The sequence below is a fragment of the Charadrius vociferus genome, unplaced genomic scaffold (assembly GCF_000708025.1).
Source record: "Charadrius vociferus isolate BGI_N301 unplaced genomic scaffold, ASM70802v2 scaffold673, whole genome shotgun sequence".
Taxonomy (NCBI): domain Eukaryota; kingdom Metazoa; phylum Chordata; class Aves; order Charadriiformes; family Charadriidae; genus Charadrius; species Charadrius vociferus.
Genome location: NW_009647751.1, coordinates 331,063 through 358,326, shown reverse-complemented (window position 1 = coordinate 358,326; position 27,264 = coordinate 331,063). Strand labels below are relative to the sequence as shown.

General features: G+C 36.1%; 1 protein-coding gene across 1 annotated transcript in view; it reads left to right on the top strand.

Annotated features, from left to right (window-relative positions):
• Positions 1 to 27,264, top strand: part of LOC104283887 (cadherin-13) — a 261,169-nt gene that overhangs the window by 50,069 nt on the left and 183,836 nt on the right. Inside the window, exon 3 of the mRNA XM_009882122.1 lies at positions 7,898 to 8,042. Within this exon, the coding sequence (XP_009880424.1) occupies positions 7,898 to 8,042 (145 nt within the window). The remainder of the gene's footprint in view (positions 1 to 7,897; positions 8,043 to 27,264) is intronic.

Sequence of the window (27,264 nt, the reverse complement as noted above, 5' to 3'; positions counted from 1 at the left end):
TAAGATATTCCAAAAAGATTTACTACACAAAAATTACTGTGGAAAATACACAGAAAGCTATTATCTAATTTTGGCAACTTTCTTGACTTGTGCTGGTTTTGTTTAAAGAAAAATAATTTGAAATAACATGGGACTTTTGTTGTGGCTTATAGCTACATATAGATAAACCCCTCTGTTGACGGGCTCATAGGCAAATTTAGCTTTGAAAAGATAAAGGTTCTTATTAGTAAAAAGTGTATAAACTATGAAAATGGAGTTTGTACTTCTATTTCTCCTCCTCTGTCCCTTCTTTTATCAAAAATAAAGAAAAGAGTTGCTATACTTGACAGGTCTATTTAGGAATGACCTTGTGGCAGCTACTGCTGGGAAGGACGCAGTTGCACGGACCAGTCAGAATTGCATTAGGTGAGCATGAGACAGCACCTGCCACCAGTGTGCTACCAGACAGCCTCTTGTTAGACCATGGGACAACAATCAGGTTGGTTCTGTACAGTATTCCTGAATTTGACGCAGCTTAGACAAGGCCTTCTAGGAGAGGTTAATGGTATTCTTTATCATTTCCTCTTTCCTCGCATTACCTTTTTCTATTACTTCACTCTTATGGCTTATCTCTTCCTCTCCGTTCCCCAAAGAACGCCAGTTTTGCTGTCCAATGACATTTAGCTTCAAACATAAATTACAGCACAATTAATTTCATTAAACACATTTTGTCTTGCTCTTCTATTGATGTAACATCTTATTATCAAGCATCACACCAGTCACTCCAGCCTGTTTTGCTCTTACTTCCCCAATGAAGAGTTCTGTACCAGTGCGAGTGCGTAAATTAAATTCTACTTTCTTCCTAGTCTAGTAGGGTAAGTAAGTATGCATTCATACTGTCATTGGGTTTGGGGTTTTTTTTGCTTAATTAGGTTCCTCAAGTTCCAGGAAATTTAAAAAAGTTAAATCATATAAAGAGTACCAGTTAAATATTGATTACTTGGTACTTGCTTGGAAGAACTTGCTGTGTTACACTTCACAAACCAGAATATTATGATGTTGAAATTGACCTTTCAGTCTGCTTATGTGACTAATGATTAGAAACATTAAAAACTACCTTCAAAACTATTGAGAAAAAAACATCTGTGTCTGTTTACAATATTAAGTTCCTCTTCCTTTTCACAAAACCTCTATTAATGTGTCTACAAAGCCTTGCATCTGATGTGATCAAAGAAGATGAAGTGACTCTTACCTAATGAAGAATTCATCCTTTGTTATTCTTTTGGGAGATAAAAGACTTGGTTTTTCTGAAATTTTTGTTTAATTAATGCACACAGTTAAGAGGTAGTTGTGCTAAGAAAAGAGGAACTATGAAATAACTGCAGGGTAATTCAAGGATTGTAAGATAGGTTCAGTGCAAACCTTTATTTTAGTGAGGTCTTTGCTAAAGCTGTTCAGTCCTTCACATGATTTGGAGGTGCAGAATAGTAATAGTTTGATGGGTCGTTGCAAAGTAGATGGTGCTATCTAGGAAAATACTGCTTAAAGGTAGCTTGGGGAATGTTCTGTTCACATGAGCCTTATTTTTAAATTTAGCTTTCCCTTCTTAATTTGGATTTCAGGGGTTCAGGCTTGCTGAGTAGAAATGGGTAACAATGCTACTATAGAAATCACCTGATATTGTACAACCTAATGCTTAATTTGGAGAATGCACTAAAGCCAGCAGTGTTTAAGTCATATATTGTGTATGCAGAAAGACCCCTACGCTTGTTCTGAAAGAAAATGCTTTTTTGTATATTGGTTTTGATCTTTAATCTTCTTCTGTTAACTGAGGTTAAAAAACATGGTTAAAAGAATGAAATTATTTTAATGATTGGTTTGAAATCTTGTTTGGAATCTTTTCCCACCGTTAATTCCTACAGTATCGCTTTCTTCAACTTGTAGACAATATACAGTTTAGTCTATATATTCCCCAACTTGCCATGGTTTACAGAGAAAAATTTAAGCATTCACAAAAGGTTCAGTTGCCATTTTAATTAGTTTTCTTAGTGAAATCTATAGAGTCCTGAAATTTTTAAAGGCTTTATAGAGATTAATGTTTTGAAATGAAATCTGTATTTCCTGTGATAGAAACTTTAGTGGTTTTGTGCAGTGGGGCAGGCATATATAGAGCTATACATTTGTGCTATAGTAGTTGTATGAAACTTTCTGGTTATTTTAACCAACTACATTTTGATTATTGTAACTAGAAGTATTGTCTAAAAAATTGCCTTGTTTTACATAAACCCATAGCAAGACTGGATCACTATGTTGTGCTTTTCTACGAATTACATCACTTTTCAAATTATTTGTTTCTGAAGAAAAGCATGAGACAATTAGAATTTGAAGGCTGACTAAAAAAGAAGATTATATTTTGCAAATGTCCAAGAAAGGAAATGGGATAGAGTTTAGGAACACTTGAAGTGTGGGCTTCCTTGAGATAAGCTGATAATTGCAAAGATCTAGTAGGAATTCAAAACAATCTTTGCATTTCTAAATCTAAAGGCTTTTCAGACATTGTATAGATCTGTGTTAGAAGAAGAATCAATCAGAAGACCTATAGCAGTTGTATAGTATTTAAAATCTTTCACAGATTAGGGTAAAAGAAAGTCTACATTCAAGACGCTGTCTAATGCTTTACATTTTCTTCCAGTAGTGTTTTTCCAACAAAACACGTTACAGATAAAACATGTCTAATAAAGACAGACACCTATCTTAAAATAAAAGCCAAGACACTGCTGCTTCACCTCTGTACATTTCATACTCATGAAGACTAGAAGAATACAATGATAGCTATAATTACCAAGGTAGTGCTTTAGGCTTTCAAAAGTCTGTATACTGAACATAACTGAAAGGAGAAGTTCAATGTCTTCATACTGCAACAATCCTTTCAGACTGGAACTGCTTATATTTCACTTGTGAGGGTATTGCAAAATGGCACGTTAATAAAAGGGTACATGGCTATTACTAGATAAGAAACCAATAAAATTAGAGTAATAAATTGTGTATTTTTAGGGAATCAGAATCTGATTTTTTAAGTGGATGCATTAGCAAGATAAAGTCTGTAAGATGCTCAAAGGAGTACTTAGAATGGCTAATTAATCCCTTCCCACCTAGGGTCTAACTCTGAATGTGAGACTAAATTCTCCCATTGCAGGTAACGGCGCAATTTTTGGCCATCTGTACAACCTTGCTGAGGTAACTGATACCCTGTCATCAAGTAGTTTGGGATAAAATTACCCATACCTATTACAAGCAGTGTATTTTGGTTTTACACCCTCTCCCTCTGTCTCTTCTTGTGCCATATAAAAATTAGCTAATATTTTATTCATATTCTTAATATCGGGAAAATTCAATTGCAATTAATTTCTGTGTGTCTGAATTATTGTCTTCTCTGTGTTGTTTTAGGTAATTGCATCAATTTTCTACTAAAACCTTTCACTATAAAGAGAATTTCTCTACTGTTTTTTATGACCCAGAGATGGCCAAATGTGTTCGTTTTCTTACCGGGAAAATTTCCTATATGAAAGATCCTTAAGTCCATCACCTCTGTTTACTGTCAATCTACACTTAAGAATTTGATAATAAACCAACTTAATGATACCTCTAATGAAGCTAGGAATAAATACAGCCAGCTCTGGTCTGTACCTGGAGGTACCTTAAAGTACCTGACATGGGGCAGGTGGGGGTATAACAGCCTTTTGTAACGTCACAGTGCTCCTTTCCGATTTTTGAGCGTACCCCAGTTCCGGGACGATGAGCCTTTTCCTCAGTCTCCGTCAGATTTTACTCCTCTGCTTTTCCCGCCGTGGGGGGGTGGAGCGATGGGGTGAAAACCCCGTGGGTCGCGATGAAGGCACAACCCGGGCAGCGTTTGCCTTTTCTTACTCGGGGTTTCCCTGAGGGACTCAGCTGTGCCCTGCGGTGGGGCCGCGGCGGAACCGTCTGGAACCGCCTGGAACCGTCTAGAACCGGCTGGAACCGGCAGGGGGCAGCCTTGAGCTGCCTCACAGCCGCCCCCCCCAGTGCAGCCCTGTGCTCCTGCCCGCGGGCACCTGCTGCCGCTGGAACCTGGTGGTTTCACACAGAAATTACTGGGTTTATTTTATTTTATTTTATTTGGCTGGGTGAAGCTGGGAACGAGGAACAAATAGAAAAAACATCTGCTGAAAAAAACTGGAAGAATTCTGTGAGAAACGGTCTTATCAGCTGCCAATTGGAAATTAAAATCAGAAGGCAGTTAATGACTAAAGAACCTGTATTAGACTCTGAAGATAATTAAGTACTCAAAGGTATTCCAGGTTTACTTATAAAAAACTTTAAATTTATGATGTAATTTTGCGTGGGCCATTGGCTGGCTGGCTGCAAAGCGAAAATAGACATTTATATGCAGCGAAGAAAGGTGGCTATCCAGAATCATTTCACCAAAAGCAATAAATAAATGGAAACAACCGTTCTGTGAAGAGAAACCTTTGAAATTACTTTAAGTAATGGTAAGAATGGGACTGGTTATCTTTTCCTGTAAATGTTGTTGCTGACTGCAGAGTGGAAAGGAATCAGAACTATATAAAATAAAGCAGAGTGCTTAAAACAGGTTTGTGCAGCTTTGAATAAGCTTACTAAACTTGTGGTAAAATCCTCGTATTTGGGGTGAAGAGAAAGATCCTCGCTTCAGATACGGTGAGGGAAATTGGATGGGAAGTCAAGAAGTCCCTTTTGAGAGGAGAGAGTTTGTCTAGACAAACAGGCTAAACTCCATTACTGCCTGCAGTTTTCGATTTTTATATTGCTTTTCCCTGTTTTATTGGTGTGCTTAATTTTATCAGTGTTTTTCAGCTATATTAGAAGCAATATCCACAGTCTGCTTTGTATCCTGTCACGGAGACAGGTTGTGAGGTGTAACAGTTCTCAGAAACACTTGATTATCCTTTGTAGTTTGCATGTATACTTTTGTCAAAAATGAAATTGGGATTTAGCTTCAAGTGTTCCTGAAAATATGATTGGTTAGATTACAATGAACATAACTTCATCATTATGAACATAATTCCATAACTTTTCAGTCAGAACATTGAAGGCATAGTCAATCTTATCAGGTTTTCCCGTAATAAATAGCTACAGAGCTCTGCAGATTTACTTTTTTTGTCAATTTGCCCAAATTTGTCTCTATGCTTACCACTTTTCCTTAGAGTTATGTTGTTGTAATCAGGTAGGAACTTAGATGCTTTCAGAATGTTCAATTAGAATCTCTTGCTATCAAAAGAATGAATGCAGTGTCTTTCATACATCAGTCATGTTTTACATTAAAACTAGATAGGCTTTCCTGCCTTTCTTCTTTATTGAAAGACTGAAATCTCACTCTTGTGATAGTTACGCACAATCCAATTTTCCACCTGGTTTTATTAACAGCCTGTTCAAAGTAATTTGGGTTCTGTGCCAATATTGTCTGTTATTTGAATGCTTCTTTCTTTTCTTGCATGTGTTGGGTTTTTTTAAGTAACAATGTACTTCTTTCTGTTTTGTTCTTTCTTTACTTTGTTGGTATTTTGTTTTGTGGGTGGTGGGGCTTTTATGGATTTTTTTGGTCAGGCAAGATAAGATATAAGGTAGCTTCTTTCATAAACTAACCGTGTAAAGATAGATGGTCATAATTTTGGTGCTGCAGGCTTTTATTTTGAAAACATTGTAGAAGACTGGGTTTAAAAGGAGCTGGTGAGTGAACCCGTAATGCTTAGAACAAGCCTGGAAATTATTGTACAAATACTAGTAGAATTAAGTCCTCTGTCAATAAAATGAAGCAGAGATCACGTAACCATTCCTGTGAAGCTGTCATGCCAACTTTTTTGGCCAGTTGGTCTCAGACATGGTGGACTTGGCAATAACAAAGTAAATCTATTTCAGTCGTTAATAAGAATCTCCTATTCTCTTCCTTAATCTATGCAAGTCTGGGAAAAAAAAAGAAAAAACTGTAGTGTTAGATCAGCCTTTGCTTTAGATGACTTATAATTTCGATAAAGCAGATGAAGTAGTTTTTTAAATTTAGCAAAGACTTTGTTCTTTCCAGTGAGCAGTATAGTCACTTAATATTGAGAGATAGATTAAGAGCAAATTATCTTGAATTTGAAAATGAATTTGCTGGAATTTCACAGAGAAATATTGCTATTCTTCTATTTCCCAAAGCAATTAACATAGTTTCGATGAGTCAACATTTACACAGATAAATCTTTTTGTCAGCAGTTTCCAACTGTATCTAAAACTGTATCTAGCTTTAATGCAGCTCAGTAATAAGACTGCGTTTTCTTTTCTAGTCCACATTACATCTTATACAATCCTAAGATTACTGCATTGACTTTAGAGTACAGAGTTAAACAAGCCCTGGAAATTGAAGGGGCGTGTGCCTCCATATACCTTCAGCTGTACCAATGCCACATTAATCGGTTGTCTTTACGTCAGTGTGTGTGTTTGCTTTTAAGCTGATAGCTATATACCTAGTAAAAAATAAGGCTTGGGAAAGGCTCGCAGAACAAATGCTAGAGAAGTGAGGATAAGCAGGGAGCAGATGTTAAAATGGACTGTGGCGCTATTTACAAATAGTGTATGTGAGTAGATGGTTTACTCATAACAAATACTCCTACTCATCCCCAGCACAGTGAACTATAAAAGTGGAATGTACTTATAAACATAACAAAATACAAAGAGATGTGATAATAAGCCATCCATTTTAATAAGGAATTAGAATTCTGACCTAATTCTTTCCCAGTAGGATTTATCACTAGCTTATAAATAACTTACCGGTATAAGACATGGCAATGAAGAATAAATTAGCAGAATAAACAAAATGCTCAGACACTTCCAGCCCCTGCTGCTACCGCTTTCTCAGGGCAAGGCTGGAAGAGGGTGATATTAACGTCCGCTCAGGTTCATTTTCTGGCTGGCTTAACTCCATTAAAGAATTGAGTCCAGGGATGGGTAGGGTACATGAAAACGGTAGCTGTGTCTCTGATAAGTTTATTGCTGTGTTTTACTGACGACGTCTTCGTGGGGAGAGAGAACTTACAGCTACAGCATGCAGTTGCAATCTAAATTGACCTTTTCTGTTATCTAAGAAGCTTTGGCATGGTTTGTCCTAATGACTGATTAAGTTTTGGTAAGACATTGTGACTTTACATCACAAGTGGATTGGAGGGTTGAGATACACTCTATGACCTTTGTTTCCAGTTTTTGAAAGTAAAGGAAGTCCAAACAAATCTTCAGATGCGTATGTCAACAGGGGCTTTCATATTTTGGGATGTGAGTGTGCGTGTGTATGTATACCTGCTTATATAAGACTCAATATGTTGTTCTGCCCTTCCATACCTTATTAAAAAAGCTGGAGAACTGTCAAAATTACCTAACATAATACTCATGCTATCATCACTGGGAAAACGTGTTTAATATGTCTAATGTATTCTTGCCTTTTTTTTTAAAGGCCTTGAACTGAACATTAGGACATATGTCAATTATACTGTGATAATTTTATTTGTGTCCACTCTAAATGTGCTTGAAAACTGTAAAGAAACAAATTCTGACCAAATCTGCACATGATTGGTGTCAAATTTACAGGGGGTCTTTTTTTTTTTCTTATATTCTAGTAATTTCATTCTTCAGGGAATAGGGCATTTTCAACTGCCAAGGGGTACCTTGATTTGAATGTACATCTATCTTTCTCTTTTGCTTAGATTGAAAATCTGCTCTGAGCCCAGTCCAAAAGAATGGGCTGCAAGTGGTATCCTTGTCAGGGTCTGGTTACAGCAGCGCACTGATCTGAGCTGTTTTTTTTCTTACCCTTTGCTCATTGTGGCAGTGAACTAATGAATTTACTCCTTTCTTTTTGTTCATACAGCTTGAAGTTGAAGTCACAGATATTAGTGGGAAAACCATTGATGGTCCAGTCCGCCTAGATATTTCTGTTATTGATCAAAATGATAATAGGCCAATGTTCAAAGAAGGACCGTATGTTGGTCATGTCATGGAGGGATCCCCTACAGGTAAGTCCATGCCAATCATATCTCTATAAATAACACCTAAACAAATTATGTGTTGATAAATGCATTATTATCATATTGCATAACTTTTCTTGCTGATTTTGTGGCTCACTGAACCCTTCCCAGCATAAAAAAGGTGGGAGCAGCCCTTTGGGACAGCAGGTAATGATTTTTGAAAAGACAGTCAAGTCTCTGCAGTCAAATAGACAAGAAAAAAAAAAAAAGGAAAATAATGTAGTTTGTAATGAAAGCTTTGATTTAGGTTTACACTATTTTATTCATATCTGTAATTAGCAAAGACAATCCCTAGGATATGATTAGGATTCAGACCAAACAACCAACATGTACAATTTCTGTTCAGAGTGGGAATTCCACCTTTTTCTCTGTTAGATTAACTGCTAGAAGCGTTATTTTATTTGTTTATATAGCATGAGGCTAGGTTACAGGAATAAATGGAACGTGCATTATGAATATGCTAATATTGTGGGGCAGATTGAAGTACTGAACAACGTTAGTTGTGTAAATGCAGATTCAAGAGTTGCAACAAAATAAAAACACACTTTGAGAATTAAAGTTAGTAATGAAAATGTTCTGATTAAATTCAGTGTTGATGTTATCTGATGATGAAATCCTGTAAGAATAAGATACTGTTCCAAATTTCAATTCGGGTACAACCAACCACCCTAGCTCAACTATTCCTGCAGATGAAGGCTGAATTAGGTTGTTTTGTTTTTTCAACCGTTGTTCTCAGCTGTTGTGCAATTTTGTTGTGAGTTATTAAACAGCTGTTGCATTCCACTTGAGAGGTATTTCCACTGCATTTGTAAGCAGTAATTGGATGATCAGATTATGTTATGGAGTTAACCTGGATCTCGGTGAAAGAAATCTGAAACAGTAGAAGCTGCTATTAAAATCAGTGGAGTGACAGTGATATAGTTGAGATCAGAGTTGGGGGTTATGTATTTGTATGTCTTTCTATACATCGTTGAACACAAGGCCTTATTCTCCTTATACAGTTGAAGCTGTGAGTACTGACATAAGGTTTTGGCTGTATGGGCATACTGAAATATTTTGAAATGAAAGCTGGAATCAAGTATATTATATTTTTATGAATATTTTATATTCATTGAAGCTTAATGTGGTGACGTGCTTTAGTTACTCTGAACAAGGATAGACATTACCTTTCACTTCCTGGTATTACATATTGATAGAACTAGAAGTTATTCTTTGTCCTTATTTTATTATTTATGTAGTTCCTAGAAATCATGTAACCATTCTAGTGGGTTTTGCATTTTCACATATAGTTACCATTGTTTGAAAAGCTGCAGGTGTGAAATGCATTATGAGCTGCTCCTTCATCAGATTAAAAAGTGTATTCCGGTAAATGTTCTTTTATACCTTACTTGTGAAAAGCATGTAATGAACCCATTGGTGATCTTTTCAGTCGAACAAGAAACATGTTTCATATGTTTTATAGTATGGCTGCAGGTGAAACACTAACTCTTTTCTGTTGTAGGTCTGTAGTACATTCTTAATTTATTTCCGATATTGATCGCTTATTCAATATCCTTAGACTGTCCTACATCCCATTCCCCCTTTGTTGTAACAAAAGTTTCATAATGAACTGAGAATATATTGCTAACAAATGTCAGAGATTCCTTTGCACAATTGGTCAATAGTTTGTAACTATCTAATCAGATCAAGGGACCAACTTTATTACATTTTCATTTAAACTACAGCATATTCTTGTCATGCTCATTCCTAGACCACTGAGTAGGATGGTGTAGTTTTAATAGATTCACAGCCCCTAAATCCAGTATTTCAGTAAAAGAAAGTTATGCCAAACAGCTCAAACTGTGCAGTGTTTAAGCTGTAATACTGCTGGTAGTGTACGAGCTCTGGATATAAGCTGTGAGTTCCTGCAAGTCTTTCAGTGGCCTCATCTCTCTCAATCAAAGCTGAAGTTTACACCTCTGCTGTACCCCATGCCCTTCCCAAACAATATTTAGTCTAATGCGTAACTTTGTTAATTCCATGCTATGGGACAATATTTAACTGTTATCTGCTATATGTTCTTTCTTTACTGAAACTCTTTATCAAGTTTCTGTTCTCTGCCAAGGAAATATTTTTTTTTTTTTAACTGGCAGTTCCTTATTTTTTCCTCATCTATAAGCTATCCTTGCTTTTCCTTTTTTTACTTCTTATATAGAACTTTACGCTTCTGATTCAGTAAACGTGTTTCTCAGTCTAACTTCCAGTGAATTCTTCTGTGACTGTTTTCCTCCATTTTCTCTTGCTGCACTTTGTTATTTTGCCATGTATCATTTGGCATTTTGATTGCCTTACCTGTTAACCAAATTTTGGACAATTTTTCTCAACTTCATCTTTTTCTTATCCTCTCCCTCTTTCTGCCAGGTATTCATCCCATGAAACTTCATAACCTCATTTTCCTGGTGTCAAGGACACCAATACTTGCAAAATTATTTTGTGCAAAAGTGAACCTGTAGAATCAGTGTTAGCTAGAATCTGTCATAGTTGTCTATGCAGTCTTCATGTTGTTTACATCTGTTTTCCATAGTTCTTCAAATTTTATGGCATATATCTTAAAATTATTCATCAGATTCTGCTGTCTTGCTGCTCCCAATCAATAGTTGCACTGCAGAGCTTGATAGAAATCTTTATGTGCGTGTGCTTGCATGTATGATTCCCAATACTTCTTATTGTACTAAACTTGTTGTATTTCTTTTTTTGATGTTCCAAAAGAAAGGCTTTGTGTTATACGTGTAACCTTATTTCCTACCACAGCCACCTTCAGCCTCATTTAAGCTCTGAATCCAACCCATTGACTGAAACAGTCTTCTGCTGAAAAATAAATAATGCTCATATAGGTATCTTGGATCTCTCTTCATGATCACTGGGTCAAAGTGTAAATGTTCACAGATTCCGATAATTCTGTGATGAGAGATGGGTAATTCTGTAGAAAAAGATATAGATATATTAGACTGTGAAGCTTGCCTGAAGGATTTTGAGGCCTTGTTAAGGGATTCAGGTGATATTATTATCTTGCTTGAAGTTATTAATTGCTGTCCTCTGTGTTTTCTTGTGGGGCCATAATTCTAGCAGTCACAAACCCAATGGAATTTTTAGTGACATCCCACATGTTTATGGACTAAAATTGCACATGTATATTGTCTATTATTCATCAGAAATATCAGAGATTTACTAATAAATAAATCTTGGAGAGAGTTAGCATCCCAAATTTAAATATATAGATCTTAATATTCAAGTGAATGTTTATATTGGACTTCCTTGGTGGTGTTGTCAGCTTTTTATTGTTTTCCAAAATGATGTTTTTTCCTAAGGATTTGAAAATTTAGTTCCTTAATTAGGGAAAGACACAGAACTTAGAAGATTACAGTGAAATGTTGTGCAAAGCCCCTTTTAAGGACCCTCCTTTCTCTGCCATTGGATATAGTTAGAAGTAGAAAATGTGGATATAGTGTGTAACTTTCATATTTATTTGATCTGCCTATGAGTAATTAAAGAATCTTTTGTGCATAGTCCTGGTGAGGTTGTGTTTTAGTGGTGTTTTTAATACATTTTCTGTTTAGCTAAGGCCATTCACCTTTTTTTTGTGTGTGTGATTTTTTTTAAACTCCCAGTAAACACCACTGGTTATTTGCACATTTACAATTTGTGTGTCATCACTTTAATAGAGAGAAAAATACCTGGGCATAATTACTGAGAATAAAAATTTGTACATTTGTCACATGAATAAATATTCATCTGACTTTCAAGCTAGGGCTTTCCACAGTTTATAATTAATGATAAAAATATGTAAATGGTAGGTAATATAGTAACATTTCTTTCCTGATAGATCTTTCCTGGAGAGATTTCATGACACAGTTAGGTACAGTTAATTAGCTGTTTTCATGGAAAATTGTCGTGTTTCTGGGCATAGCCTAGAGTCAATTGCTAACAAAAGTACACTCAAATGTATGCTTAAAGTCACCATAGATGTTTTCAGATTTCTATTAGGAAGTCTTCTCCTGAACAAACTGCAAACGTGGAGGCTATTTATTTGGAAGGAAAAAAGAAAGGGGGGGGGGGAGGGGGAAGAGCAGCAGAGAAATAGTTTGCCTTTTTTTTTATTTATAAAGGCTCTAATCTCTGTATGAGACTGAAGTCAGCGTATATATACCAGGAAAATAATAGTTGAACCTGATTTAGTGACACCTATGGCAATTTTTCTACTGACTGTAATGGGTTTTGTGTTAAGTGTACTGCTGATTTCTCACATTTTTGTTTTCTAAGTTATGACCCTGCTTATTTCAGGTAGTTCTGGGGTCCACCCAGCTGCCAACTCGGGTTTAGGATCTGTGTTACGCTGCAGACTTACCTCAGTACATTAATGAGAGTGACTGTAATCTCATGGATTACATAGGCAGGCAGAAACATTTGGACATCTCACTCTTTAAACGTTCGGAAGTGAAGGCTGGTTAAATGAACTTGGCAGCCATCTCATTTCACTTGCTGGAGGCGTTTAACAGAAATTATTTTAAACACATTTGACATTGTGTGTCTTGTAACAATATGCTGCAAGCCCAGTGGGGTAAAATCTTAACTGCAGTGGTTGGGAGAATTGCTTGAGAATTGTGTGTGTAAAAAAAAAAAAAAAAAAAAAAAAAAGTAACTTGTTTTCCATGATGTACGATAGCCTGAATACATTGCATTCCAGCCAGGGAGCCCCAAACCAGGACTGATACATGTCTATAAATAATTGCTAGAAATAAAGGGACATTTGGAGACGTTTAGAGAGGAAACAGAAGGAATTAAGAAGAGTAGCCTAGAGGGTTGTTCAGTACCATAAAATAATAATTTGTAAAAATGGATAAAGCATGAGGAAGGGTCTGAAGCAGTAAGTGTTATTGATAGCTATGCATTGTATAATAGCGCGTGGCTATGATTCAGATGAATGAAAACCGTTTCTAAAGATGATGGCTTCTTATAAGAACAACCTGCCAGGACAGGGTTGTGGGTTTATTTTTTACTTAACCAAACAGCAACAATAAGGTTAGTACACTAATGAATACAAATGAGATTGGATTTGATAGATGAGAATCAAAAGATACCGGGAAAGCTAAGCTATGGGCAGGCTGGCCTGGCAAAGTGGCAAGGATATATAAGGCATCTTTTTCTGATATGCACCTGTTGTCATCTTTGACACATTTCAGATATTACGGTACTATTTTCTGGACTGCGGCGTTTTCGTACCTTGTACTCCCTGCTGGTTTATGGAATAAGAAAGTTATCAAAGCTGTAAAATGAATAAAATTGCATTGAATTTGGTGAACTCTCCAGGCCTACTTCTTCTTTTTCACCTATAAGTCCAATAACATGGAGGAAACTTCAAGGGTGCTTAAGAGTTTTCTATTAGCCAAAAGATTAACATTAAAAATAAAATAATAAACAGAAGAATTTTCACAAAAAGCCATGAGAACAGGATAGTATTTATTTATTTTTATCTAGGTAAAAGTAGCATCTGAAATTTCCAGTGACTTCTGATTCTGCCTGCATCAGTGTTAAGATGATACTTCTCCTTTAGTCTGTTTTGTCACAAAAGATACTACGTTCTTCATATACATACAGTTGTGTGTTTGGGTTTGTTGTTTTGTTTGCTTTGGGTTTTTTTTGTGTGTGTGTGCATTGCACATATTTTAAAAATAAGAATACACTTCCTGGAAGATTAAATTGGAGGGGTAGTTCAGGATATCAAAAACCTATAAATTCATTTTCAGTTTCTGCCTGTTGGCTGCTGAAGGTATGTAATGAGTGAGCTCATTATTTTGTATTAAAATATTCATAATTTTTTAAAAATCAGCAGTATAAAACTTAAAAGTATATCTAGGTCTGAGCTGCAAAGCTGAAATGCTCAGTAAATCCACCTCAAAACTACCTCAAAATTAAATGTTTGAACCTGAGCTTTTTTGATTCAGAGCAACGTCTCTTGCAGCAATACTTTGATTTTAGAGGAGGTTTATAATGTCAAATGTCACACATTTAATTATGAAACTTACTGCTATGAGCTGTTGTGGAAAACAAAAGTATAAATTGGTTCAAGGAATTTGATAAATCCAGGGAGAAAAATTCATATTCAATTTTTACATTCTTCTATGTATGAGTATGTATAGTTTTAGGCATACTTTAAAAATTGTTGATGGCACATGTTCAGCAATCTTTTTCTCAGGATTAATATGTATTTCTGCAAAAATGTACTCACTGCCTTGAAGTTTTTTGTAATCTAGCCTGTAAATGTAACTGATGTCAACTGGGTAGAAACATCTGTAATGGTAATATTTTAATTTTCAAGCAGAAGCCATTTGGCTGATTATGTGTGGCTGCTTTGTATATCCCAGTAGGAATTTGTTCGCAAATCTGTGTGGGATAAAATATAGCTGTATATGAATATGGATATTGTGTGTATGTATATATGTATATTTTTATACATATATATTACATATATATGGTATATATTACAGACATGAACATATACAGACACACAAGTACTTATCTGATCCTTCAGTAGGGCCTAGGCATTCTGATATGTTCAAGTTACTGTGTAAGTACATGATGAAAAGAAATGCATTTATTAATAATGCATTGTATTATGGCAGACAAAGGTGTACATCCAGTCTAATCTGTTTGTGTTTTTTGGAAGAAGTTGAGATGAATAACCCATTAAAGTATTATCCATTAATTAAGGGATGCCAAGCCATGCAAGTGTGGCTAAACCAGTACATTTTGAGCAAATTAAAATAATCTCATGTGTAGCAATTAGCGTTTCACTGAAACTGAGTATGTGATATAGAGCATCTGGAAGCAGGAGTCTGCAGTTCATTCCAGGGTTCAATTATTCTTGTTTTTCAGCAGAAATAGACTACACTCGAAAAAGGCTCCAGATCTGCTTAGGTGCACAGGTCAGAATTACTGACTTGTAATTTTTGTTTTTTGGGGGGACTAGAAATGATGAGCCACCCTCTTCTTCAGCCCCAGACAGAAAATTCCCTTTGACTTTCTTCTTATTACTGCACAACTGATTTGTTTGCTCATCGTCCCTCCTGCTAAAATGAGTTTTCATTTGGTTTTCTGTAGTTTTTTACACACAATGATATGCCAAAAATTAGTCTTATTGCCAGATCAGTGTTAATGCCTAATGTTAAAGGTTATAAAAGCCTTATGGTCTTTCTACCTTGGATGTTTCATGTAGTAAAGTACCCATACTACTACACATGGAACAGTGAAAGCAATGATGGATAGCTGTTTTGGTTCTTTTTACATTATAGCTCAGGTTCATTAAATAAAAATAAGCATTTTTCTTAATTAAAGAACAAATGATTTTATTTTTTTTTTAAATGCTGGAGTCATTGCTGGGTACTGAAAAACAAGGTCTCAAGTGAGTTTGTGTAATCCTTTGCAAAGGGAAATTTATGCATTAATAAATTTACCAGTGGCTTTTGCACCTGTTTTATGCATCTAGTTCTGTCCTCTCAGAACGCAGAAGGATAAGCTTTAAAGGTTCAAGTGGTTTAGACACATGAGACAGCTTCATCCATATAATCAATTAATTGAAAGATACTGCAGTTCCAGGAAGACATTATCTGAAAAAATGTATTGCTGTGTGGCATACTGCAGAGGAGGATGTCGCAGCCCTCTTGATCGGCTTTATTAGTGATATAAAACCTCAGTTTGTGTTGATATATTTCTAAATCACCATTTCTGGTTATCGCCTTCCCATCACCTGTTTGCAGGCCAGCAGCCCTGCAGGCTATATGGTGAGTTGTGCTTTAAGTCAGCGGACTGTCAGCATCCACACCTCCATATTTCATTCAAGCCCTTTAAAGTGCATGAAAAGGGTGATAAATCCTCACAACTTGCAATCATGTGCCATAAATTTATTATATGATTTGGAGACTGATGGCAGTAGATACAGTAGTTGAAGCCCTACACCCCCTTCCCTGTCCTCTCACTCAACTGGACGTAAATCCTGGAGTTGTGTTACCAAGTATTAGAACACTGGGATATCATTTCCTTTGACAGTAACACTATGGTGTGGCCGCTACTCCAAGTGCTAAACAGAAAAAAGCCTATAAATTGTCAGTGCCAGCAGGATTTGTTTGCCTTAGCGTGCAATGCCAGGATCAGTCAATAGACAGATCCATGCTACCTTTATTGTGAAAGAGATACGCAGCTGAATAAAAAAACTCATCGTTGCAGAATGGCAGGTTATTTATTCCCTTGCAGGTTAATCTGTTTATTTTTCCCAATATTATTTGAAAGATATTATCAGATACAGTGTCTTTTAAAAAAGGACAGAAAAGAGAGATTATTTTTAAACTGTGAGTTCATGTTTTTCTTTGCTTTTTTCTCCCATTTCTCCCTTTATTTCATGCCCTCACAGTCTTTCTTTCCCACCATTAAATATAGTGCTTGGGGTTTAAATTGCAGTCCGTAGTCCCATGAAGTCAAAAGATAGTTGTAGATTACATTTGGAAGACTGGAAACAATTGCGATGGGAAAGGAAACCTTAGTGAGAACAACCGAACAGTAAAAAGTAAACAGAAGAAATTATAGGTAATCTATTTTTTTATAGTACGATGGTTTTCTTTTCTTCATAGAAATAGTCAAAATAGATCACTTGGCTTACATATGTTGAGCAAAACTTCTGGAAAATGTAACTCCTTGATTTCTTCATTCAGGTGACATTTTTTTAAGTACAGAAGATGTCTGCCCTTGCATGCAGCTATTCAGTTGCACACACAGTTCCACCAAGTGCAAGCATATTTCTGTGTAGCAGCTTTCCATGGCTGTCCACCAAAAACTAAATTGGAAATTAAATTTATTTTTAGAAATCAAGTCCTGTTAGTGAGCACCACTAACATGCTTGAAATTAAGAGTGATTTTTTTTTTTTTTTTTTTTTTGGAATGACATGTTTGTACCCCAAGAATATTCTGGTAAAGTTGAATAGCTTATATTTTGGGTCTCTTGGGGGACAGCAAGAGTTGCTGTCAGCTGGTATACAAGATATGCAAAGAAGGCATCACTGAATCACAATCACACATAAGAAATATGATAGGTTGAAGGTGAAATGTCACAGTGGTGCAGATTTTTTACTTTCTATCCATATTCTGTTGGTATATGTTGGAAACTCCCAGTGGAAATGTCTTTTAAATGTAGATCTGAAAAAATATTAACAGATACGTGTTCAAGACAGTGATTTTTGGAATACGAATGTAGCTCATCAGTATAATGATTTAGTTATACAGCAGTAAAACATGGTTATCGTTATTGCAATTGTTATCAAAAGGATATCCTACAATTTTTATGTGGTTCTAAGTTAGACTATTTTGTAAAATTCTAAACCTAGAAGAGGAACACAAACAAACAAAAACAGTAACAACAAAAAAACCCTTTAAGGATCACTGACCAGTCAAGAACTTGAGTTTAAATTCACTGTGCTGTTTTAAGAAGTGCTGTAATTTCTCTGAGGTTTAATAACATGATGACCACACTGTTTTTGCCAAAAAAGAGTATTACTCTGAAGGTGTCTCATGGCTAAAAAACAGGATTATATATCATAGAATCATAGAATGGTTTAGGTTGGAAAGGACCTTGAAGATCATCGAGTTCCAATCCCCCTGCCGTGGGCAGGGTCACCTCCGACTAGACCAGGTTGCCCATGTCCAGCCTGGCCTTGAACACCTCCAGGGATGGGGCCTCAACAACCTCTCTGGGCAACCTGTGCCAGTGCCTCACCACCCTTAAAGTGAAAAACTTCTTCCTGATGTTTAATTTAAACCTGCCCTCTTCCCGTTTATAGCTATTCCCCCTCGTCCTCTCAGTACATGCCCTAGTAGAAAGTCCTTTTTATAAAAAACACAGGTTTGAATAAAATAAGCTTCTGTAGCAATATTTGCCCTGCAAACATTATGACAGTGCATGTAGTACCACGAAGAAATGAGATGGACATTACTGGGTGAAATTTATCAGTTAGTTTCTTCTGTAGAAGCTCTAAGAGGGAAGCAGAATATGATGTTTGCTTTAAAAGTAAAGAGCACATTCTACTTTTAATATCTTTTCATTTTAATCATCAAAAGCATTGTTAGGAACCTTGGCAGGGAATTTTTTTTTAACATGGATTTGAAATTGAGAGACACTCCTTAAGACAAAGCTGCTTTAATTAATATTTTGTGGTACACTGCAGGGTTTGTCCGTGGGGTCATATGATTACTCCTTCAATGAATATACATTATATATTATGCATTATATATTATACATTATATATTTTCTTCCAGCCTACTCGAGGTGTAATTTTATTAAACACACAGGCAAACAGTATTTTTTTGGCCTCACTGCTTTAGGCTTTAAAAGGGCAGATTATACTTGATCTCACAGGTGGAGGCAAGGTATATGTTTTTTGCAGATTGGGCAGGGGCAAAAAACCCAAACCAAAAAAAAAAACCAACCAAACAAAAAAACCCCAAACCCCAACTCTGCAAATCCAGTTGGTGAAACCTTTTTTACTTTTCTCAAATGAATATATGTTGATTTGTTGCTCCAAGCTGTAGTCTCTCAGCTGTAGTGCCGTACAGCTCCGTTGGTCTTTGAAAACATTGCCAATTCTCTTTTACCATTGGCAATTATAACTACGGTATCTTTCTTTAAACCAGTTTCTAATTTTTAAAGAGATAGCTACTTAAAAGTTCTTCATCTGTCGTTTCTTGCCATCAACCCTGTGTTCCTGTGGTGTATCTGAGAAGTTTGGGAGGCATCTGAAAGACTTACCTTAAAGGCAGTATTAATGAAAGATCTCTGTGTTTTCCTGTTAAATGATAATTCTTTGTGTCAGATGAGATTGGCATGTTATGAAATCAATGGGTGTAGGAATGTCAATGAAATTCACGCAGGCTTGTTATTGCTAAAAACCTATGTATAACAATCCGAGTCTTTGGAGACAAAATTTGCAACCATTACTATTTAATATAGCAAAAACCATTCTTGCTACATCACCACACATTTGACTCAGAATATGGAGATAATGTAGGTCTGGATCTGTTGATAGAATACACACAAATTCCAGAAGGGCATCAGCATCTCAGCTGGATTCTGTCCAGGAGTTTTCTTTCAAAATTTAATTCACTACCTTAATTTTCTTTTATATTATGTTGCATGAACCATTAATTAATGTCATTGATCTTGTAGTTCTAATTCTTCAGCACCTGCAGCACCTTTGCTGGGAAGCTTTGTAGCTAAGTACTGCTACCCAAAGCGTTCTTGGTAAATTCTCTGATTCAGCACCTAGGTAGCATTTTTTACTCTTCAAAAAACTCTCCTCTGGGGTAGAGCACCAATTATAAAAATGCAATCACAGCAGTTGCATGATATTAAAATAAAACTTATGCAGTAGCGTATAATAGCAAATCAAACTATTAAACAATATAGAGTTTCTTTCCATATGCAAGAATAGGTTCTTACTCCCGCAGGCTATATAAGTGCTACAGTCAGAAGAATTGTAAATGTTTGCAGGATTGGGCTGGTTTTGAGCAAGCCCTGGAATGAAACCAGGGTGAATGTAAGACGAGGAAGCATCCCGCTGATCTGTTCCAATTGAACTTGCTTTGGATTCTTCCACTAAGAGATATCAGTTCATTGTTTTAAGCCAGAAAAATGGTATCTAGGTACTTGGTATCCAGGATCTACGTCATACTCAGATATAATAATGCTAGTACCAGCAGTAACTAAATAAAAGTGGTTTAAGGCTTTCATCTGACAAATTCTGTAATAGTGATATGAATAAGTTTGAAGACTACTCAGACAAATCCTATTGCAGAGAAAGCTCATACCCTAAAACCACTATGAGAATTTCTGGTAGTTAAAGAGTGGCCAGACATTAAATGAGTAGTCATATAAACCAAAAAATGTAAATAACACTAAAAGAATGTAATTAAGTTAAAGGAGGTATGCCGAGATACTCAAATGTCTATGGTGTAGCTATGAATAAATGGATTGTCGTCAATGCTGGGTAGGAGCAGCCTATACAACGTTCATTTAGCAAGTAAAGCGTGTGACAGATTTAACAAAGATACAATGGGCAGTAGTGTTCTTGTTATGTCAACTTTTTGTGCAGATGGGATGAGTGGGTCCCCAAATGTGGTCAGCCAGAACTTGGCATAGGAGCTCAGTTCCCGAATGTAGCAGAGAAGGGCTGTAGCTATGGTAAACGAAAGCAATAGAGGCACATCAGCATTTTTTAACAGACAGTGTAATGGATCATGAAATTGCATACATTACTGTTTGGACTCTTTTGCAAACTTCTTGGTTTTTAATTTAAACAGTTTTGCCTTCTTGATTTTAAGCTAAACTCTATCATAGTTTCTGTTAACAGAAACCTACAGTACTCAAAATAATTATAAGACAAAAAGATAGACATGCCTCTTGGGCTTGTTGTAATCTCGCTTATTTGGCAGTTTAATTTTGGGAAGTTACACTTTCAGCAGGCTTGGTGTATGCTGCAGGCTGACTAAATAAGAACTAAAGAATTGAAAATTCGATCGTATTTTCTTAGCCAGAGAAAAAAGTTAACAGTACAGCTTTTCCAATTTCATATTTTGAAGGTTTGCCTTTGCTAGTTAAGATAATATAGTTTATCCATCCTTTGGGCTCTTATTTTCTCATTGCTACAGCTGTATCCAAGAAGGTTGAAATTATCAGCTTCAGGCTTCATTGCTATTGAATAAAGTTTAACTCATTTATCTCCCCCCCCCTTTTTTTTTCTTCAAACTGAAGAATCCTTTTGGAAGCAAGCAAGCAAATGTTTTGATTTTCTCTTCCTGGTTTCTAGATAGAATTTCCCTGTCAGTTTCCTTACAAGTAGTTAATCATATCTGGGAAGTGTAGGGGAAGGACATCAAAAGTCAGAATGTTTTCCCCAATCACTCTGTAGATTAAAACAGAAGTTAAAACACTGAGCAGTGAGAACAGTCTGTTCCTTAACTTATGTATTTTAGCATTGTCGTAAGCACGTCTGTGAGGAGGGGTAGTGGTGAGGCTGCTTAAATACTGCTAAATTTGCTTGGACTGCAGCAGCCAAAGAACTGCAAAACATAAACAAGCTTTAATTAAGAGAACCCAATGAGGTAAAGGTTTCTTTGTTATTGTAGCTGATTTAAATGCTTAAATTATGTTTTTTCTCTTGCAAATCTGGCATACCTTAGCTGTAGGCTAGTCCCTGATATGGTCCAGGAATTACAACCTGTTGAAGGCTAAGTAGATGGTGTGGACCAATATTAATGAGGGTCTGTAGAACAGTCTCCTTATTACTGCTAGCCAAAGGGAAAAAAGAAGGGTATTTCATGGTTTGCTAATCTGCCTAGGGATACCAAATTTACATATGGCCTAAAACTGCTGATCAGAGCTAATCTCCATGATCATTATAGCTTGAAGAAAGGTTTAATATTCAGGATTTTCTGAAGTTTTTTCTAAACAAAAACAGGCTGCATGAAAGTGGGCCATTGGCAAGCCAGGAATGTGTGCTGCTGCCAAGAATTTTAATGGCTTGATGCTAAGAAGCGAGGACTTGTGCTCCAGTAAAACTTTTTGCAGTTTTGTTCACAGATATTTGCTCAGTTTATTTTGTTTTCTTAAGTCTGCACTAAAGCACACTTTTCCCCTGGACTTATCTTGAGAGGTCTTCAGAGTACAAGAGGCAGCAGAACAGGGCTGCTTGATAGAGTCTTGGCAGCAGACACAGTGGTACTGATTGCCATTGGATGTCAATAAAGTCTCCTCTCTGCTTGATGGTTTTCCTGGTGGGATGTTTCAGTTTGCAGTTGAGACTGTTTTCTTCATTTTTATTGGTGCATGGTAGGAAGGGGTACAAAGCTTTTCAGGGATGGGGAATCCTCGTTTCTCCTCACTTTTGTTGTAAAGGTGTGCAAATTAATTACCAGCTTCTGTGTTTCATTCTTTATGATCCTGGGCCAAAGACAACTGTAAGCTGAAGGTAATGTGCGAGCTGAGAATTGTGCTTGCTTTCCAACTCTGCATGCTGTATCCCCAAAATTCTAATTTATATCAGATTTCTGAGAAAACCAGAAATAGTCCGTTCACTTTTAAATGACTTCGGGGCAAATGGCAGGATTTAGTCTGTGGATCCATTTAGGATTCATCTATAGATGCATTTGCAGATTCCCCTGCAGACTTGGTACAACTTCTGCCATTTAGTTGGCATTTGCTATTATCCAGTAGCTAAAAAATTAACATCTTTCTCAAGGATGTGATTGCTTTATAGTGCAAAGGTGGAGATATTTTGAAGAAATGAGAGTCCTGGTCAAAAATGGCAACTGAAAAATTTTGCCAGTTGAAAATAGCTGCTTAGGAAAGAAGACTGGAAAAAAGTAATGTTCTTTTTGCTGATGCTTTTTTTTTTCCTGGGCTAATAAGAAGTGAAAACTGAAAAAATAAACACTCCCCTCTGCTGTCCACTCACCACAGCTGTGGAGAGACTATTACTTAAATGCTTGTTATGACTGATAGCTGGGAGGAGGAGTTGATGGGGCCTCTTTACAGTTGCTATGTTTCTAACATTCCAAGCAGAATTTTGTGACTTCTTTCTGATCTCAGTGTAGTATCTTTTCTTCCCATGGCTGTAGAAAATCTGGGATGCCTTATACATACCAGAGCAGCATATTTCCTCATCTCTTTGACCCTGCATTGCTTCTTTTACGGTCCCTGTTGAGGAATACTCACAAAGTGCTTCTGAGCTATAAGGGCACAGGCTTAAATGTGTATAAGTCAGGAAATGAAACAATTTTGTCTTACAGAGCTGTTGATCTCTTTTGCATTGCATATGCTGTGTATTTTCTCACATGTTAAACTGCAAAACCCAGAAGATGTATTGTTTAACTTTAGTCTTGTTTAATCTGTTTCTTAAAGGCTACAAATTTGGGCATTTTGTTAAATGTGGGTAAGGAATTTTGTCAAGAGACCATCTTGAATATATTCAAGTGACTTTGAAAGTCTCAGCTTTGATGTGAATTGTAACATTGTCAGTAATATCTGTGACACTGCAAGATTTTTATTGCCCATATGCTGCCAAGCAATGCATATTTCTACGTGTTGGTAGCCAGCACTTTTTTGAAATGCATTCTTACTCATGTATACACCAATGTGATTTCTTTTGTTGCAGATCACCATTGGGAATGGGTCCCACAAAAGCTGCTCTGAGATACTGGTTCCTAATTTCTTTTGAAGTATGCTGAGCACCTTTATCTTTATGTTTTTACTTTTAGGCTTTTACTATGAGCTTTTCAGATCAGTCTGGGAGACCACTGGCATAGGATATGGAAGTTGTTACTTCTGCTTTTGACTCTTTAATTTTCAAGAACATAAATTCTTGCTTGCTAATTAATTTTTTTGCATGGTTGGAAATGACTGCCACAGTTGGCAACTGCAAGTTGCTATGGAGATATTTTCTGTAGGCTTTAAAAAGTGAATGATGATGGTTAGAAGTACTCATCACGTACCTGGAGTGTGTATATATATTTACATCTTAATTCATAAATTACTAGTATGTGGTTGAGATTTAATATTTATTATAGTTAAATAAAATGGCTTATATTCCAAATTTTGAAGATTCCTTTCAGAATTGGACAAATAACTGCATTGTCTGCGTCAGTTTTTAAAATTATTATGAAGCATGAAAATTACCTCTTCCTAGGTCACACAAATGCATTTACTATTTGGGATGTTAACAGAGATGGTTGACAAAAAGTGCATCAGCTGTGTGTAGTTTTAATAGTAAGCAGGTAGGGAAATTTGGCCCTACTAGAGTTCGGAGTATATTCTCCGTTAATGAGAAAATATTTACTACTTTATATATACGTTATATAGTGAACTACTATGTATTTGAGAACAAACACTTGCTGCTGTAGATTGGAAAAGCATTTAGGGAGGACTTTGTAAGTGAGGTCAAGCTGTGACGTGTCATTTGGAACGAATAACTGTAAAGGATGGTTTACTCCATGTAGAGACACAGAATAACAAAGGACAAAGGACCTCTGGAGGTCGTCTGGTCCAGCCCGTCGCTCAAAGCAGGGCCAACTTAATAGTTAGATCATTGTAAAGACTGTAATGGAAAACTCCTTCAGGACATAGAAATAATTTAAGCCAGATTCCCTGAACAGTTTCGAGAAGGCAGACTTGTTTTTACATAGAATACATCTTATTTAGACAGAATAAAGACCGCACAAATGCCAGAAGGATCTTTACTATTATCATTCAAATTCTGACTGAATGTTTGATTTGACCATATTCATGGGCTCCTTTGCTCATAAAAGTTAATGTTAACAGTTTGCTCCAGTTAATAGAGTTGGGAGTCAGATGCTTTTCATTGATGAAGTCTGTCCTTCTGCCACAGGTCAGCAAGGAGCCTATGTGCTATTTAAACTCCTGGAGCAGTTTTCTTTTAAAAGATTAAATGAGCTCTGGAGTTTCTACTTTGCGGTGAGATGAAGCAACCATAACCTCCTCCCTTATGTTTTAAGATGACTTTTATTCAGGTGTTATTCATTACTTCCTATTTAGTGATCTTGGAAATTCAGTGCGCTGTTCGGAAACACAAATATTGCCAAAATTTATGATATAATAGAGAACTGCAAGTTAATCCATATTTTTCTTATAAGTTTAGTTCTATAAGCAAGAGAATACATCAGAATAAAAACTTTCCACACTTCTAAGTTGCAGGAAAAAGCTTAAAAATGCAATCCTCATTTGCCCAAGAGACTAAAGAATTAAATTGATTTTAATAGTTCTGTTTATTAATTCATTTTAATCTCCTGGTTTTAAGGTCAAGCTCTTGGATAGACAAAGCTATGTGTGACACTGCCTGATGATTTCAGATACTGGGCAAATCATAAATTTAACAGTGTGTAAGTCTTAGTAATGAAATTTCTTGAGTATATTCATTATGTTTATTCAGGAAATGCAAACCAATGTGAAACTTTTTAGATGCTGCAGTTTCTCTTAGTGCCTGAGTGTTCACACGTCATGTGCAACTGTTCGGCAGGATGGTCAGCTGTGTTTGAAGCAAGGGTTTACATAGGGATGGAAAAGCCGCCTCAGGGCCGTGCTAGGAATGGAAAATGCCAGTAAAATGATGTGAGCTAATGAGATTAACACTAAAACCTCATTTTCTTTTTTGACCCCCCATGCACAAATACTGATTATTTTTTTTTGAATATTGAGTATTTCAAAGCTGAAAGAAGTCAGTGTGTTATATTGGCTTCAAATACACTTTTCTGTTGTGAATAACTTTATGGACCCAACAGTGAGAAAGAGATATTTAACACTGCAGTCATCAGGAGAATACTTCCATATTAAACTCATGCTTTACCATGCTTTCCTATTTGTATATAAAATAAATAGTGATCAGTATACAGGGGAAAAAAAAAAAAAAGTTTCAATGTTTCTCTGCTATCAATCATGTTACCCTATGGACAGAAGTCATAATCCCTTGAGATTTATAAACCAGAATGTGTTTGTGAGAGCTCCAATGAGGAATAGTCCCAAATCTTTTAACAATGAAAATAGAGGTCTACAGAAAAAGGATCATTGAGGGGTGCTTAAGCAGTTCTAGAATAATGTTCTGAGTTTTAAAAAGTTCATGTTATATTTTATTTTATTAACACGTAATATCAAGAATCTCCCTAGTGTCATGCAATAAGTAACTAGCTGCAATATTAGAAGTAATGAAATGCATAGCGTTCGGAATACCTTAGTCCTAAAATGCAAACAGCTACATGAATATTTACATTTTGTAAATTGTTTGTTAAATGATGAATAATGTTGAACCTAGTATTGTCTTTAAAACTTTTAATATAGACAGTATGCAGATTTTTGAAAAAAGATACAGAGAATTTGTAATTCCTTTTAATTATTGGATAAAGTTGTAACACTTTATACGTGATACTATATGGATTACTACTGGTTTTTTGTTTTTTGGTTTTTTTTTTTAAAATAGTCACCAAAAATGATCATGTTGACGCACTTTATTGTTATAATAAAAGCAATATTGAGATATAAAGGCTGCGCACAGAGGTTTGGGCGTTATTTTTTGTTAAAAAATTATTTGATTCCAAGGTGAAATACTGCTTCTAGCCAATAGATTGGGAGCTTTGCCATCAAAATCAGTGCTCTAAAGTTTAATCTTAAAAATGTTTTAACGGTTGCGTCAAACTTCCAAGTACAGTCAATATCCACCAAAAAAAAGCGCAAGAATATAAAACGTGGGAGATCCTGCGTCATGCATCAACATACCTCTGCAACCATCTTCAAAATAAGGCGGAAAAATAGACATAGCTGTAAAGTGGGAGTATTTATCTAATGAATGAGATGTGTATTATAGCTTCGTCCTCTACTTCCCTCTAGAGTCAGTGGGAAGAAACAGATGTCTCCGTGTATACTTGGTTATTTGGGAGTTCTATGGACAAAGCAAACTATTCTATAAAAGTAGCTGTCCCCGTTTCTTCCAACAAGAAAGCTCAAGTAACTGTTAACATGATACCTACTCATTCATTCATTTTCACCCAGGACTGTACCAGTAGGATATTGAAAGCAATGCAGTATAATAGCTTCTTAACTCACAGTGTAATTTGTAGGTCCAGGCCTCTCCAAACAGTTTCCATTTTGATTAACTCTAAAGAGATAAGCAAAGATCTAAAGCTAGGGGGAGTGGAGGGGGCTGAAGAAGGAGCCAGAGTATGGATTTGAAGGATACTGGATATTTGGGAAAGATTCAGACGTGCAGTAGAAATTGGAAAGCAGGCAGTGATAAAGTGGCATGGGTTTGCATATGCTGCATGCTGGTGTATTATCTTAGAATAAAGGTAATTTTATTTTGGATTTTGGTGCTTAGCTATCTTAAATTCAGAAGTTCTTTGTTAACTTTGCTCTATTCTTGCCAGTATGACAAATTTTTAATTGGTAATCTGAGGGCAGATTGGCACTGTTTCTGGATCTGCCTCCTCTTAAAAAATTATGTTGTCCTTTACACTGATATAAAATTCAAACCAAGATTCTTAAAGTTCTCTATCTTAACAGTTGTGACTTAACCAGCTCTGCATGTCATCTCAAATTTGCTTTCCAAAGGTTCTTCTCTTTCAGATGCTA